The 16,388-nt window shown below is 54.5% G+C and overlaps 1 protein-coding gene across 2 annotated transcripts in view; it reads right to left on the bottom strand.

Annotated features, from left to right (window-relative positions):
* Positions 1-16,388, bottom strand: part of NKD1 (NKD inhibitor of WNT signaling pathway 1) — an 85,481-nt gene that overhangs the window by 25,462 nt on the left and 43,631 nt on the right. For both annotated transcript variants that reach the window (XM_032614385.1, XM_032614384.1), the window contains exon 4: positions 4,064-4,130. In XM_032614385.1, the coding sequence (XP_032470276.1) occupies positions 4,064-4,130 (67 nt within the window). The remainder of the gene's footprint in view (positions 1-4,063; positions 4,131-16,388) is intronic.

Below are 16,388 nucleotides of genomic sequence, written 5' to 3'. Positions count from 1 at the left end.
GGAGGCCTGCCTGGCAGCAGCCCTGGGAGCCTGGAGGGACGGCCTGGTCCCCGTGGGAAGGGCTGCCTGACTCAGCGGCTTTTGGTCCTTAATGAAGGCAGGACTGGGTTCTGTGGAGTCAACTTTCTATGGAAGATGCCAAGCTGGTTGCACTCTGCCCGCTGTCCCCTCCAAGCAAAGAGGTCAACAGACAAGAAACAGCCACGATACTGAGACTCAGAGGGCAGAGGCTGAGGGTGAGAGGTGGGAGAGAGCTAAGACGCTGGAGAGAAGGGGCCTGTGACCATTTACAGGTCTCTCCCTCCTGACAGGAACAGTACTTCAGTCTTTGCTGGGTCGGGAGGACACCCCCAGACACAGTGCTTCCCGGAGGCCTAACACCAATGTCCACCTCGGGCCACAAGCCACAGGCTGCCACCACCTGTCGTCCTGCCCAACTGGGGAGGTGGGGACGTCGGTGGGCACTGGAGTGAAGTGTGGGATGACCCTCCCCAGTCCTCAGCGCCCTGCTGGGTCAGCAGAAGAAGGTCCTCTGGCCACCCCGCCACCCCCCAGCCCCCCAGCCGCGGGTCCCGCCCTCCACACCCGGCCAGCTCTGGAGCGCGGGACTTTTCATGCTTACTTTGTTCTCTGCACAGTTCAAAAGGAGCTCACAGCCCCAGCCCTAGCTCCAAGCCCAGCCTTAATCTCCCATCCCGTGAGCTCCCAGCTGGCCAGTTAAGGCAGTTAAGACGCTGGATTAGGGCCGGCTTTACATAACAACGCAGGAGCTAAAGCCATCCTCTCCAGGGATGGCTAAAAGACTTCTTTTTATCTTCACGCCTCAGATGGCCTTTTTTTCCCTTAACAGCCCTCCAGCCAGCCAAGAGGCAATGAACTTGGTCGACAGGAAGACAAAGAAGAGATTCAGGATTCAGCTTGCTCTCCCTTGGCCCGAGGCACAGAGGGATGCCCGCAGCCCCAGCTCCAGGCCAGGTGGACGCTTCTCCGTGGCCAGACTCGGCAGAGCTACTCTCACCAGGCTTAGCCATGGGGTGGCCTGCCGTCCACAGCCATGTCCTTCATCCTGGGGCAGGAGGGGGCGCCTCGGACCTGGCGCCAACGGTGGCCGGAGAACCACAGACGGTCACTGGGGCCAGCATCACCTCCAAGGAGTCTCAGGGGCCACACAGGCAGGCCCAGAGCAGTCCCACCCTACTGCTATATTTACACTATTTTCACTTTTTAATTCTGTTATTAGTCTTTCATTTCAAAGGAATATATGATCACATTCTTCTCGTAAAACGTAAAACGTGAATTACAGTTAATACTACGATCCTCTGACCACGCTTTCCAATTTTAGTCTCTTCCTCCCCTGTCCAGAAGGAACTACTGTTTCTGTCCGTCTAGACCTCTAGCTACACAATAGTATACATACATATGTGGTGTACATTCATATATACAAGGAAATACAGAGTATTGTCTGGTACCCTTTTTTACATAAAAGATAACATACTGAATATAACACACCGCATCTCTCGGCAACCTGGTCCGTCTTACCTTTTGTGCTTCTGTGTAAGCTTTTGTTTGAAGAAAAGGGCTGGAAACTTGACCACCAGCAACCTGATCTAACCCCTCAGTTGGGAAACTGAGTCAGGCTAGTGGCTCCCAACCCCTCCCCTCGTCAGTGGTGGCACTGATGTGCCTGGACACCATGAGTGATTGGCAAGGTGCCCAGGCTGCCCTCAAAGCTCGACCTGCAGCTGGTGGGCCGTAGGGACAGACCAAGTGCCACCAATCTCCACACTTTTCCCCGACAGGAGCTGGGACCCTCGGGCACCTCCTATTTATCCCCCATCCATCAACCAATGTTTGTAAGTACCACCCCACAGCAGTTCATCCTCCCTGCAAGGCACCCACGTCTTCTGAGCAGCCACAGAGTCCACGTCCCCACGCATCATGTCACAGAGGGCGAAGGGGCCCCAAGAGGGAGGGGCCTGGCCAAGAGCCACAGCGAGTCACTGCAGGAGCTGGCAGGGGAGCCAGGTCTATGGGTTCCTAGGCCAAGTGCTCTTCCTACTTCATTACAACAGGGCTCACGCTCTGCCGAGAGAGATCAAACAAAGCAGAGAAAGGCGGATTCTGTGGGCAGGCCATTTCATGTCTGCAGGGAAAGATGCCTCATGTGAAATCAATTACATGATTTCAGACTGAGCCTCAATGGCCAGAGAAGTGCCTCATTTGGGGTAGTGACCAGGGACCCAATAAATGATGAAGAGATAGACAGATGGTGAGATAGACGGATGGTAACTGGAGGATGGTTAAATGGGTTAAGGAATGAGTGATGGATGATGAAGAGATGGGCAGAGGATGGATTATGGGTGGCTAGGTGATAGATAAAGGCTGGCCAGCTGATGGATGGGTGTAGATGAATGAATAGGCAGTGATGGCTGGGTGACAGGGGGAGCAACAAACGGATGGATGAGTGCTGGATGGGGTAGCTCATGGATTATTGGGTGGGTGGTGAGTGAGTGATGGGTAGATGAATGGATAGACAGATGAGTGGACAGGTGGGTGCTTGGATGGATAGTGAATAGGTGGTGGACGGAATAGATGGAAGGATGAATGAACAAGAGGATGAACTTGCTAAGTTACCAGGTGAATGAGCAAATGAATAGAAAATGGAATGAGTGCTGAAGCCCACCTCAGCCTCCAGACCCTACATCCTGCAGACCTTTACCTGACTCCCCAGATCTACTCTAGGTACCAAGCCCCAGCGTCTTTCCATGGAGCTGAGGATAATAGCTGAGGCTCCGGGGAGCCCAGGGCACAATGAGAATCAAAGCCACTGAATCCCTGAGTGTAGTCACCAGATCCACAGGCAAACATGCTCAAGGGAAACACCCCAGAGCCTGGACGGAGCTGTCTGCTCCCCTTCTATTCAGGACCTGCTCGAATTTAAGCAAAGTCTGAGAGATATCTGGGTCTCCAGCCAGCCTCCAGCTCCCGGGCTACTGAACGAATCTCTCAAAATAGCACTTCTCAAAGTACAATGAGCATACAAGTTATCTGGGGAGCCTATTGCAGGGCAGACTGGATTCAGTAGCCTGGGTGGAGCCAGGGATTCTACATTTATCACAGCTCTCAGGCCCCACGTGGCCACAGTCCTCGGGTCTGGCCCAGGCTCCGCTCCAGAACCTCCCGGCACAGTCTCCTCTCCTGTCAAGGCCCTACAAGCCCTCCAAGGCCTAGATTCCCCCCAGAGACCCCTGGGCACCCAGCTATCCTAACAGCTGCCTGTCCTGGTCCCAGCAGAGAGGGCTTTACTGTCACAAGGCTGCTCCAGTTCAGTGATGCTCTCCTCTGATTCAGAGTAAAAAAGGGAAACGCTATCCCTTTCAGCAAATGCTTTCTGATCCCATCCGGTCCTTTCACCAGCTCAGGGAATCAGGCAGGAAAAGGCTCTCGTTCCCATTCTACAAACATGGAAGCTTGGGCTCCGAAAGGGTACATGGCTTCCCAAAGTCAAATCAGCATGCCAGTGGCTGGCCGGGCCTCTGCTCGAGTGTCCTAATTCTTTCTACAATGCAGTGCTTCTCCTTGAAGAAAGAAAGGAGTGAGAGCTACAGAGGAGAGCGGGGGAGGGGCTGGGGGTGTTCGTGGGTGTGCGCATACCCGTGTGCTCCAGGTGAGTGACACAAGCAGAGAAACACAAGGGCTACTTCATGCAGTGCTCGCTACATGCCTAACTCTGCTTGAGGGGCCTATGAGTGGTCACTATGCTCACTGCCAACGGGGAAGCTGAGGTCAAACAACCTGTTCAAGACACCACGGCTAACACGGAGCAGGGCCAGGATGTGAGCCTGGGTGGTCTGAATCCACTCCCGGAGTGGACCTACGAGATGCTACACTTCCCTCTTGCTTCTCACCCCACCTGCTCCCAGCCCACCCCCACCGAGAGTCAGAGTCCTGTCCTCCTCCACCTGGTCTGCCAGTTTTCTGGAGGGTACTTGGGGCATGAGGTAGACCAGATGGCCCTTCCCCACCTCACTGCCTTTGGGAAGAAAGCAATGGACTCCAATACCTTCTAACCGAAAGTCTTCCTCTTCCTCCTCACTGAGCGTTTCTCTGAAAACTTCGCCCACGAGCTCCTATAGGAAGAAAAAGCAGGGATATTAAAGGAGTATTGGGGTCAGGTAGGAACCTGGCATCATTACGGTCAAGGTGGCATTGTGAACGTGTGTGTGGCTGGTCGCAAAGAAGCAGGGACCCTGTTCTGATTGGAATTTAGGTCAACTACGTAGATCCTATCACACTTGAAAAGTTAATTACTGCACTACTTTTTAGGAACTAAGTTATTCTCAGCTTATAGCCCGCCACAAAACATTACACAGGACCACACTTCTCCCCCGGAAAGGGAGCTCCACCCTCCACCCTGGAAAAAGACAAAGATGAGATCAGAAAATGTCCCTCCTCTATCCCTCTGAGCCAACTTGATGGACTCGGGACCACAGTCACCCCTGTGGGTCCCAAGAAGAGACCTCAGTTTGGATCCTTCCTCTACCAGAGGGTCCCAGGTGGGCTGTCTTGGTGGGTTTATAAAGAGGACCTGGTGTGCTATAGAGCGGGCTCCCTAACACAAACCCAAACTCTTCAGCACAATATCTAGAAAGCTATAGGCTCCGCCTTCAACTGACCTTCAATCACGCCTCCCGCATCTCCCCCAACACATACACCTTCCAGCTACTGGCCTGCATGCACATGCCTTGCCTTGGTCCCCGAGCATGAGTTAAAAATGTCCGGTGTCTCATCCCACGTAGCAGAGCTGCTCCCAATCAGTGGTGAGGCTGCCACTCAGGTGTTGTCAGGCTGGCAAGGGAAGTTTGTTTGGTCCACAGGCTGGGAGGCTGGGAAATTTCTGGGATGGCAATAAAGGTCCCATCTATCTGACCCCACCCCAGTAGGACAACTCTAGGTACAGAGGAGAACAGACTAGCGCTTGTCAAACCATCTTCTGCACTTATTGGTATTCTGCCAGGAGGAGTAAAGTGATCAAAAAAGACTTTAAAAAAAGGTAGACGAGACCCCTTACTGCAGGACTTACTATGGTAACGGATGCTGCAGATATCTAAGTAGTAGCTTATGCTGCATCCCTCAAACCTATTTAGACCATGAAGTTTTGTTTTTCAGAAGCATCACATGGGATTTGTGTTCTGAGGAACCCACGTTGGGAAATGCTCCTCTTTGGGGGAGGAGAGATGAGGTTGTTGGGGGGGGCGGGGTGTCACACTGCTTTATCTTTTTTAATGCCCACAGGATGCTATGGCAGTGCTTCTTGAACCACAAAAAGGCAAGCAATAAAAAAGCCCAAACTCAGCAGCTCTCACCAACTTCTCCTTTTGAAAAAGAAAGAAAAAAAGTATAAAGAAAAAGAAAAAACACCCTCTTCTTGAAAAATCAGAAGAAAAAAAAATCCTGCACTGGAGATGCTTGAAAGAAAAACCAGAGCTCCCCTTGATTAACAAAAGAAAAACAATGCTTTGTATAGCTGATCTTATCAATTGGACACAGCTGGAGATAAGTCTCTTGCATGTATGTTTTTTAAAGATGAACAGCTAACGTTTTATGGATTAGAGATGGTTTTCTCTGTTCTCTTTCTTCTTTCAAATCATTCTGGGGCATTACACATTCTTCCTCAGAGGTTGTTCAAATGTGGTCATTCAGACTCCTGGTGTCCCATGGACTTCAAAACCAGGCTGCTTTATTCCTCGAGTCAGGATGTCTTCTCTCTCCTCCTCTGCCAATTATTATAATCACCGAACACTTCCTGGGCTTGTAAACCGGCTGTTTGTGTTAACAGAGCTGGAGTTGACAGGGGAACTGGGAGACGGTGACAGGAAAGGGCCGCACTCGGTTGGCATCATTAGATGGCTGGGATGCCCCAGCAGCCAATTAGAGTCGATCTTTCATGCCAGTGGAAGACGGATGCCGCTTCCCTGGAAAGGCTGGCAGGCAGCGCTTCCTCACAGGAGCGGGCGACCATCTTCAAGGGAAACGACACACCTGATTGTGCTGGGGCCTTGTGGAGGCTGGGAGCTGGCGCTGACCTCTGTGCCACCCTGACCACTCCTGGCAAGGCCGACAGGACCCGTGAGGTGGAAACTTTGGGGCACCTGCATCTTTTTACTGGCACACTCAGAGGAGTTTAAAGACTCCAAATGTCACCAGCAGCAAAGCAGCCGTCTGGAAGCCCTGTAACGATGCCTCGCGGTGTGTATAACACACCCACAGTCATCACTCTGATGACGGCTTCAATGCTCTCTGAGAAGAACTGTCAGCTGAGAGGACCCAGCTCTCTGACATATTAAAGATATGTCTCTGCATATTAAAGCAGAGTTCTGGCAAGTTCTGGGGTCGGTCTCTTCCGGTAAACCTTACCCTGCTCTGTATAACAGATCGAAGGCTCCTCAGCGCCGTGGTCCGCTGACACACAATGCAGTGCAGGTGCCCAACTCTGGCAAAAATTCATTTCCTCCACTGACCCAGACGGCCCGGGGCCTGAGGAGTGCCGTGTCTGTGGTCCTCAAGCTTTGAATCACTGCGCCAGAGGCAACGTAAAATGTTGAGCCAGACACAGGATCGCATCCTGGTTCCGTGGCCGCCCTCGCCCTGGATGTGGCGCCAGCCACTGCCTTCTGCGAACCTCGATCTACTTACCTGTAAAATGAGCATGGTGATAAACCACAACAAGAAGAGAGCTGACGCTTACCGTGCCTTTCCTGTGTGCCGAGCACTTTATATTGTCGCCCTTTATCATCATAGCAGCCCTGCTCTTTCCATCTCTCAAGGAACAGATGCTCAAAAAACTGATTTGCAACTTGTAAAGTGAGAGGTATAATTGCTATTGTTTTTTTTCTACAAAGAAAGTGCCCCAACCCTCAAGGAATGAGACAGGAAAATGATGCCAATGACAGTCACTTACATCACCAAGCACTCATGATGTATGAGGCACCGACCAACTGGAATCTTCACCAGAACCTCTGGAGAACAGGGCTCCCAATAGCCCTGGCTTTAAACAAGGAGGAGCCTCCAAGAGGCCAGGCGACTGGCTCTGGATCACCAGCAGAGCCAAGACTTGAGCCACCTCCTTCCGGTGCCTGGCCTGAGCTTGTACAGTGGAATCGGGGCTCCTGTGGGCATGGGGACAGAGGTGGCCAAGGGTCCTGGCACTTGCCAGGGACCAAGAATCACGCTTAAAGAAGTGCAAGAAAACAGCCCAGCCAGCAGCTCCAGTGGGTCAGGGGCCAAGTACTCCCATCTGTCCTGCAGGACTCAAAAGCCCCACGGCTCCTCCCCAGTAGATTTGGGACAGGGCCAAGAGTCAGCCGGGAGCCCTGCATGCAGGGTTTGGGGCCAGGCCCTCAGGACCATCCTGCAGGAAGGCACTTGTACCCCTCGACAGCCACGAGCCCCAGTGGGAACCCTAGCATGGAGGGTGCAGGGCATGGAACTGGCGTTGCTCAGACCTTGGTTCAAATTCCAGCTCTGCATCACACAAGCCGGTCATCTGGGGGAAGGAGCTTTATCTCCAGTGTGCCTCAGTCTCCCCAGCTGTGCACAGGGATGAGAGCAGTCACACTGTCTCAGGGTGGGTGTGAAGATCGAGCAAGCCATTGCATGAAAAGTACTTAGCATTACAGCTGATAGCACGATGGCGGCTCGACAGACAGTATTTACTGTTATTACTTCCGACTCTTATGGTCAAATGGCTACCAGAACGTTGCTAGGCAAAGCTCACCAGACCCAAAGTGCCCCTGCAGACACCGAGAAACACGCTCTTCTCCTGCCTGGTGCACGTTTCTAGCGCTTTGCATTTAATCCCCAGGGCAGTCCTTTGAGGTAGAACCACTATTATCCCCACTTTACAGATGATGAAACTGAGGCACATAGAGGTTAAGTGACTTGCCCAAGGTCACACAGCTAGTAAGTGTCAGAGCCAAGATTGAAGGCAGGCTGCCTGGCTCCACAGCCCTTACCCCTCACCACTGCCCTATAGGAAGCCCACACTCGGGGCATGGTATGCAGTGATCTCCCTTTGTCCACTCAACCATCACTCTGGCCCCCTGGTGCCAGGCCCCCTCTGCTCTGGCCTCCAGGACAGTCAGACTCAGCCTCTGCTCCAAATTCTCATCAAAGACTTTCCTGGATCCCCAGACCTTCTGCCCCACCCAGCCTGGTGCCAGGCTGCCTCCTGCCTAGTGGCCGGGCTTGGTGGCCTCTCAGGCCACAGGATCCGGACCTGCCTCCCTCCCAAGTCCCAGCACTGCCCTCCTCTGCCCCATGCTGGGCCCCAGGAAGAGAGGGCAGCTCCTCCGGGTGCCGAGACTGCAGCCAGCACCAGCCCAGAGCCCAGAACTGCAGGCACAATGCCTTATAAGGCCTCCGGAGACGGGAACCCACATCAAAACAGGGCCTTGGGGAGCGGGCTGGAGTTCGGTTGGGGTTTTTCCTCTTTGTCTTTGAGACTTCATAACCCTGAGCTTAATATCTCTCCCCATTGCCTGCCCCAGCAGTTCTTTGTCAATCTTTCTGTTCTCTAAGAGCTAACAGATGTTAGTGCCACGGGGTTTCAAAGGAAACTCCTGGTGCCCACAGAACACGGCACAACTTATAGATTCCAAGAATGCACAGGGCTGGGACATGCCGGGGGAAGAGAAGAGTGGGAGGCAGGACCCAGCCACCCTGTAACCCTTAGATCCAAGCAGTCTGCCCTGGACCTGATCCAGGAAATTCCTGGCGAGCTCCCTCTTCCCAGCACACTGCACAGAGACAGCGTTCCTGGGGAACTGCCGCTGCTGTGGGCAGGGCCCTTGGAGAGCAAGCTCTGGCCGGTCAGGGCAGGGATGCTCCGTTCCCAGAACCCAGCCGGACCTGGGAGGCAGGCGCCTGCCTGCCCGCCCTTGGGAGCTGAGTGATAGCAGATGCTTTACTTAACCCCTCTGGGCCCCGTTTTACTCTTCTGTAAAACGGGGATTTCGATGTCAAAGAGAACTCCGTAAGAAAGCGCAGACAAAATACCTAGGACGGTGTCTGATGCAAAGGTGGGAACACAAGCATGGACTTTTCTCCTCCTTCTGTAGCACCCTACTCCTGCCACGCGCTCAGAAGAGCCTAACCCCAATACCCAGTGATTCAATGCCTCAGTGTCTACCCTGGGACGACACTCACGCGTGGGCACCGGGGAGGCATGTTCAAGTTCAGCGATGTGGAGGGCAACGTTGTTCCTATCAACCCACAGTCAGAAACACGCCGAACACCCATCAAAGGAAAGTATGCTAGATCTACACAGTGGAAAACCACATAGTGGCTCCAAAGAGTCAGGCAGACCTGTACACACTGACACACAGAGCCCACGCCACATGGAAGACACGCAGGGTATGACGCTATGTGCATACCCAAGAGAACACCAAGCACACACATGTACCATGAGATCACCCACATCCCAATATCCCGTGGTACCCAACATCCATGGCTACCCCCAAGGAGGGGAAGGAGACGAGATGGAGGGAAATAGGAGTCACAAACTTCAACTTCATCAGAATTGTTCTAATTTTTAAGATAAGTATATTCGTGTGTCACCTGGGTCATTAAAACCTGCTTTAACAAAACCGCACACAATAACCCACTTGACAAAAAAGGGGACTGAGGATCAGCCAGGAGATTAAGTGGCTGGTCCAAGGTCACTTAAGGAGAGAAAAGTGGCAGGGCTGGGCTAAGGCCCCCAGGCCCCAGGCTCCTTGTCTTGAGAATGGGGCAGCAGGCCACGACGATTCTCGTGGTCCCCTCAAGCACAGACCTTCTGGGGCTCCAGCCCCCTCCCCCAGCAGGGGGCCGGCTCCTTCTCTTGGGCTACACTCAGGAATCAAGAGTGAGAGGAAAACCAGGGCCGTCCACTTTCTGGGCTTCAATGTCCCCAACTCCAACATATGCCTCTAACTTGTGGACCTTTTATACTTCTGCCCCTGAGAGCCTTCTCTGGCCTCCCAAGTCTGCTCTACCCACAAGGGCGGGAGGAAGGGATAGAGGGTGCTGGCAGCAGCATTAGGGGGGGCTTCTGGGGGCCCTGGCTCCAGGGCTGGGGATTCCCTCCTCCCCAGGGATGGAAGGGAAACAGACTCACTCTTCCGGGACCTGATTTCAGCAGATCTCAAGGGGCAGCTTCCAAAGAGAAATGGTACCTCCTCTCCAATGAGCAAAATGGGGCAGAGCCCTCAGCCACTCCCCTGAGGACACCGCAGCCTCCCGTGGTCGCAGGTCACCCGTGGGCACTACAGGTCCGGCACCTGTCCCCCAGCATCCGCTAAGCCAAGTGGAGTCATCCCCGGGATCTTTCTCACGGGAGCTGGCGGGAAAGACGTCTTCTCTGGTGCCAAGGCTGCATCTAATCTCCTCTCCAGCTGTTGGAGAAGGCCCACCCCAGGAGAGAGCTCCCACAGGGACAGAGAGAGGCCAAGGCTGGGAGAGGGCGCTCGCTCACGGCCTCAGGCCCAGCCTTCTCTAACAAGTAGGCTCCCCAAGGGCAGGGATCCGGGTCTGTTTTGCTCTAGGACACTGCCTGATGCAGAGTAGACAATAAATATCTGTTGGATGAATCCTGAGTCAGGCCCACCCTCACCGGCCTTTCCTGGGGAAGGACAGTTACAGAAGCCACTAAATTGCCCTCCTTGTTTACACCAATTCAGGTTACTTACAGCCGGAAGCTCCAACCCCCCAAACCCCCAGCACGAAGCCACAGTCTCCTAAAACCCCAGCCCAAGATTCCCAGCCAAGCTTGGAAGCCAGAGGGAGGAAGCTGCCACCACCTGCTTTGCTGCAGCACATCCACGAGTGTCCCCAAGCCCAGCCCCACTGCGGGAGCCCCGCGAGCTGGGTGGAGGAGGGGAAGGCAGGCCCGCAGAGTTGGCCGGCGTGTTTGGCCCGCGAGGACCAGGTCTGCAGGACTCCAGGGATGCGCGGCAGTAATTAAAATTCCTCAGATTTCTCCCTGGCTGCTTTTAATCTGCTCGAGGTGTAATCCCTGGGCCCACATCCCAGGGACTCCAGCCTGAGCTTCCTTCCTGGACTTGAAGGATTGCTTCTCAGGAAGGTGGACAGTGGGCAGGGAGTGGGATGGCGGGGAGGGCTTCTGACCCTTGGCGCCAGACTCTGGAGCCACCACATCCCCTTCCTCTGAGCCCCAGGTCCTAGACCCTACAGGGTACAAATAATCCCCAGAGATGGGTTTGTCCCGTCCTGGAGATACAGCCGGCCCCAGGCAGCAAAGAGCCAGCAAAGTCCACTCCCTGGGCTGTCACCCCAGCGAGCTGTCAGCATCCATAAGCCATCATCCCAACTTCCCCCGGAACCGGGTCCCACATGGGCCACCACGAGTACTTCATACGTTTCTTTAAATTGGCTCTCTCTCTCTTTTTTTTAAAACTAGTCTTGCCGTAAGCAAGAAGATCAATAAAATCGTGGGTGTGATGTCCTAGTTGAGTTGGGGTTTTAAAAAATATCATGCAGGGGCTTCCCTGGTGGCACAGTGGTTGAGAGTCCGCCTGCCGTTGCAGGGGACACAAGTTCGTGCCCCAGTCTGGGAAGATCTCACTGGGCCCATGAGCCATGGCCACTGAGCCTGCGCATCCGGAGCCTGTGCTCCGCAACGGGAGAGGCCACAGCAGTGAGAGGCCCGCGTACCGCAAAAAAAAAAAAAAAAAAAAAAAAAAAAAAAAAAAAACATGCATATGAAACAAATACAGGACCATTGAAATACAAGATGTCCACCACTGACCTCAAGGGCCATCCCCCCAGCAGAATGTGGAATGTGCTCCGGGAACCACAAGGTTTAAGGAGCCCAAAGCTGAAGTGTGTGCCCACCTCCACTCTGAGCCATCAGTCTCTTTCTGACAGGTGGGAAGAGGGGAGGCACCGGGCGGGTGAGGCAAGCAGCTGGTGAGGTTGGATGAAAGAAGGTTCTCACGGCCCAACAGATGCTCCTCCCCCCGCCCCCCCCCCTACCACAGGCCCTCCTTCTAGAGCTCATGCTTTTGGAATGTGATTTCTGGACATGGAGAAAATGGCTGATGCCAGCAGAAAATGGCAAAGTTTAGCATGACCCAGAAGGCGCCCTAGGCTCCAGCCCCCGGGATTTCAGCGCTCTTCGGAGGAGATGACCCAACGCAAGGCAGATTGTCCAGGCTGGGTGGAGAACGGGGCTTGCGGCTGCGTGAGTGGAATTTTCCTACAAGTCAGTGTTCAAAGGAGTTTCTACATTGGAAATCAGGATCCAACGGGCTTGTCGGGGCGTGGGAGTAACTGAGGTCACGAATATAAAGGACTCAGTGATAATCATAACCAGCGTTTCTTTGGTTAGGGCCCGGCACGTGCCAGCGCTCCACTCCGCACGTTACATGCGCTGCTAAACGCTCCAAACAGCCCTAAGGGCTGGGTGCCGCTGTCGCCCGGCTTCAGCCACCAGGAAACTGAGGCTTAGAGAGGTTAAGTGGCTCACTGGACGGTCTGATTTTGACCCTGGCTCCTCTGCTGTGTACTGAGTGACTCTGTACAAATGATTTCACCTATCTGTGCCTCGGTTTCCCCATCTGAACATGGAAACGACGCCCTCCCCGCCCCCCGGCGGGGCAGCTGCAGAGGGGAAATGGGAGCACTGATGGAAGAGTGCAGCACACACCAGGCAGTCAGCATGTCGTCAGCACAGCTGTTCCTTCTCTCTCTGGGCCCCGTTTCATTCTCTGCCCCCCCATCCTCTTCCACCCCCGCTGTCTTCGGGACGCCGTACAGCTGATCAAAGCCGGACCCGGCAGGGCCTCAGTCACCCTACGAGGCCTCAAGCAGCATCCCCAGCAGGCTGCCTGCACTCAGCACCTCTCAGAGTCTCTGCCTCCTGCCTGGCCACTGGCCAGCCGTGCCACCGCCAGCTGACCCTGCCACGCGACCGGTCTGCCGTGCCACTGGTCATCACACCACTGGCCTGCCACGCCACCGGCCTGCCGTGCCCCACAGCCGAGCGCTGATAACGGGAGAGGCCAAAGGGGCTGGGGTGCGCCTCTGATGGAGCAGCTGGGCCTGCCTCTGCCAGCAGCTCCTGGCCTTGGGACAGGCCCCAGGTCTGCTGCCAGGGTCCAGCGCGTGTGCCCTGCCGAGCAGGGTGGCCGTGAGCCAGGCTGCTCATGACAGACGGCGCTGTCGTCTGTTGAGCAGAAAACGGGGCCTCCCCAGACCACGGGCCGCTCGTTGTGGGGAAAGGTTGTGTGCCCTTCCCTGGGGCCAAGGCCAGCCCAGCTGGGGGCCCCGTGCGGCCAGGGTACCCAGGGAAGTGTGGTATTTGTCTCAGCCTCGAGAGTGAGACGCTTAGGCTCTTGCTTCTGCTAATTTAAATAAATAGATGAATAAGATCCTGTTGTTTCGAATATCCCGAGTCCTTGTCATTTTCATGAGAGAACCAGAGAACGATGGTGTGGGCCAGACTCTGGGACCGTCCTGCTACACACACACAGGCTCTCTCTCTCTCTCTCTCACTCTCTCTCTCTCACACACACACACACACACACACACACACACACACACACACACACACACAGAGCCCACCCCATCTGGCCCTGAAGTTCTTGCAGGAGTCATCTTCCTGCCCCTCTGACCCTAGCTGACACCAGGCATGCCTTCCTCTCTCCTGGTCCCTCACCTCACCCCCATACCCCAGCTTTGACGACCTCTCACCATCACTCACACCGGCTGGACCGCCTGCCTCAGGGCCTCCAAACCTTGCCTATGCTCTTTCCTCTGCAGGGAGAGCCCTCTCCCCTTGACTGCCGGGTGAAGTCTTACCCCTGCCCCTGCTCTGGCGTGACTGCTGCTTCCCAACATCCCCACTCCACCGAACTGGGGCAGAATCAAGGGTCACCCCTCTGGACTCCCAGAGGACTCAGTTCATTCAGGATCTTAGTTGATGATGTGTCGCCCAATCTGTGCCTCGGCGTCCACATCTGTAAAATGGGCCTGTGACCCAGGAGTGCCCTGAGGGTCACACAAGAGGTCGCCATGAAAGAACAGAAGAGTTAAAGACACTGGGAGTGAGGGGTCCCAGGGTCCATACTGCTGTCAGGTGGGTGGGCAGGTGAGGAACAGCCTAGAGTCTGATCCCATTGTCTTTATAAAGAAAAGAGGCATATTCTCCGGAATGTTTCGGAAGGACACTCAATAGTAGTGGCTACTCTTGGGGAGCTGAGGAGCTGTCCCTCCAGCAGTCCAGCTTTCTAGACTGTTTGGATTTTGTATTGTCTCTCTTCTTTCTCTTTCTTAAACCGAGAACAGGCAATGGTTTTTTGCTGTTGCTTTTGTTTTGGGGTTTTTTTGGCCACGCTACACAGCTTGCGGGATCTTAGTTCCCTGACGAGGGATCAAACCCGTGCCCCCTACAGAGGAAGCGCAGAGTCCTAACCACTGAACTGCCAGGGAATTCCCTACATGCGACGTTTTTCTACTAGAAAGAAATTACATTTTTAAATTAAACTTGATCCATGAAGAACAATGACACGGCTCCCCTGCCTACCTGACAGCTCCATCAGGCCGCTGGGCCGGCATCTCAGACCTCACGTGTCCCAGCCCCGCTCCCGATTTCTTCCCTGTGTCCAACTGGACAGCTTCCTCCTTCCTGTTGCTCAGGCCGGAAACCCGGCAGTCATCCTGCCACGTCTATTCCAACCCTTCTGTTCAATCCACCACACATCCCGTTGGCTCTGCCTTTAAAAGGTACCCTGGGGCTTCCCTGGTGGCGCAGTGGTTGAGAGTCCGCCTGCCGATGCAGGGGACACGGGTTCGTGCCCCGGTCCGGGAAGATCCCACATGCCGTGTAGCGGCTAGGCCCGTGAGCCTGTGCTCCGCAACGGGAGAGGCCACAGCAGTGAGAGGCCCGCGTACCGCGAGAAAAAAAAAAAAGGTACCCTGACACCAGGTCCTCACCTCCTCCACATCCACCCTGTGTTCCAGGCCATGCAGAGAGGCCATCCTCCCTCGCCAGGATGATGACGATCATTTTCTATTCTCTGCACCCACCTCCCACCCCATTCTCCAAGTCCTCCTAAAGCCCCGCAAAGCCCCACCTAATCTGTTGCATCACCTCCCTACCCTCATCTGTTACTTCTGTCACTCTTCCCCAGCCACCCAGGCCCCCTTGCTGTTGCTCAAACATGCTTGGCACTACCTCAGGGCCTTTGTACTTGCTGTTCCCTCTGCCTGGAATTCTTTTGCCAAATATCCCCTCCTCCCACCCCTCCTTCACGTTTTCGTCACCATCACCTCATCACCTGGGTGAGGGCTTCCAAATCCCCCATATGTTTATTTATTTATTTGTTTGTTTGTTTGTTTTTGGCTGCATTGGGTCTTTGTTGCTGTGCGTGGGCTTTCTCTAATTGTGGCGAGCAGGAGCTACTCTTCATTGCAGTATGCAGGCTTCCCATTGCCGTGGCTTCTCTTTGTTGCAGAGCACTGGCTCTAGGCACAGGGGCTTCAGTAGTTGTGGCACGCAGGCTCAGTCACTGTGGCACATGGGCTTAGTTGCTCCGCGGCATGAGGGATCTTCCCGGACCAGGGCTCGAGCACGTGTCCCCTGCATTGGCAGGCAGATTCTTAATCGCTGCGCCACCAGGGAAGTCCCAAACCCCCCTATTTAAAATTGCAGCGTCCCCTCCACCCCCTCACCCTCTTCCCTGCCTCGGTTTTCTCTGGGGCACTTACCGCCATGTGACACACACATCAGTGCCTGACAGAGGAGGCATGCAACGAATACATGTTGACGACTAAACGCGGCTCTGTGTTTACTGACTCAGAAAGACATTCCCCGCATTTTCTTGAAAGAGAAAAGCAGTTGCCAAAGAGTAGAGAGAACCCGACTGCATCTGCTCAAATTATCTGCATGTGTTTCCATGCAATGTAGTCAGAGAGACCCATCTGGAGAGACCGGCACCAGAACGTTCCCAGAGGTTTGTTCCTGGGCGCCGGATTCAAGGTCGTCCGTTGTTTGCCATCAACGTGCATGAGGACTTCTACGATCAGAAGTAATAGCAAGGCATTTAGAAGAAAGCACATGAAAGCAAGCAAAAATGGGCCCACGAGCCGGTTCTAGAGGGACTGGCACACGGAAGTGTGCCAGCAGCGTCCTGGCCGCAGCAGATGGTGAGGTTTGCAACTCTCCAGTGAACTGGGTGGTTTCCTGGTCCTAGCTGGGAGGGAAGGTGGAGGCGCTGGGCTTCTCTGCACCCCAGACCCCACTGCTCCCTCCCCCAGCCACGCCATGCTCACCAACCATGAAGAGACCATTGCCAGAAAACCGCCACTTCCCAGCGCCTTAGGCT

This window comes from Phocoena sinus, chromosome 19 (assembly GCF_008692025.1).
Source record: "Phocoena sinus isolate mPhoSin1 chromosome 19, mPhoSin1.pri, whole genome shotgun sequence".
NCBI lineage: Eukaryota > Metazoa > Chordata > Mammalia > Artiodactyla > Phocoenidae > Phocoena > Phocoena sinus.
Note: the sequence above shows the minus strand (reverse complement) of the source record. Positions and strands in the feature narration are given on the sequence as shown.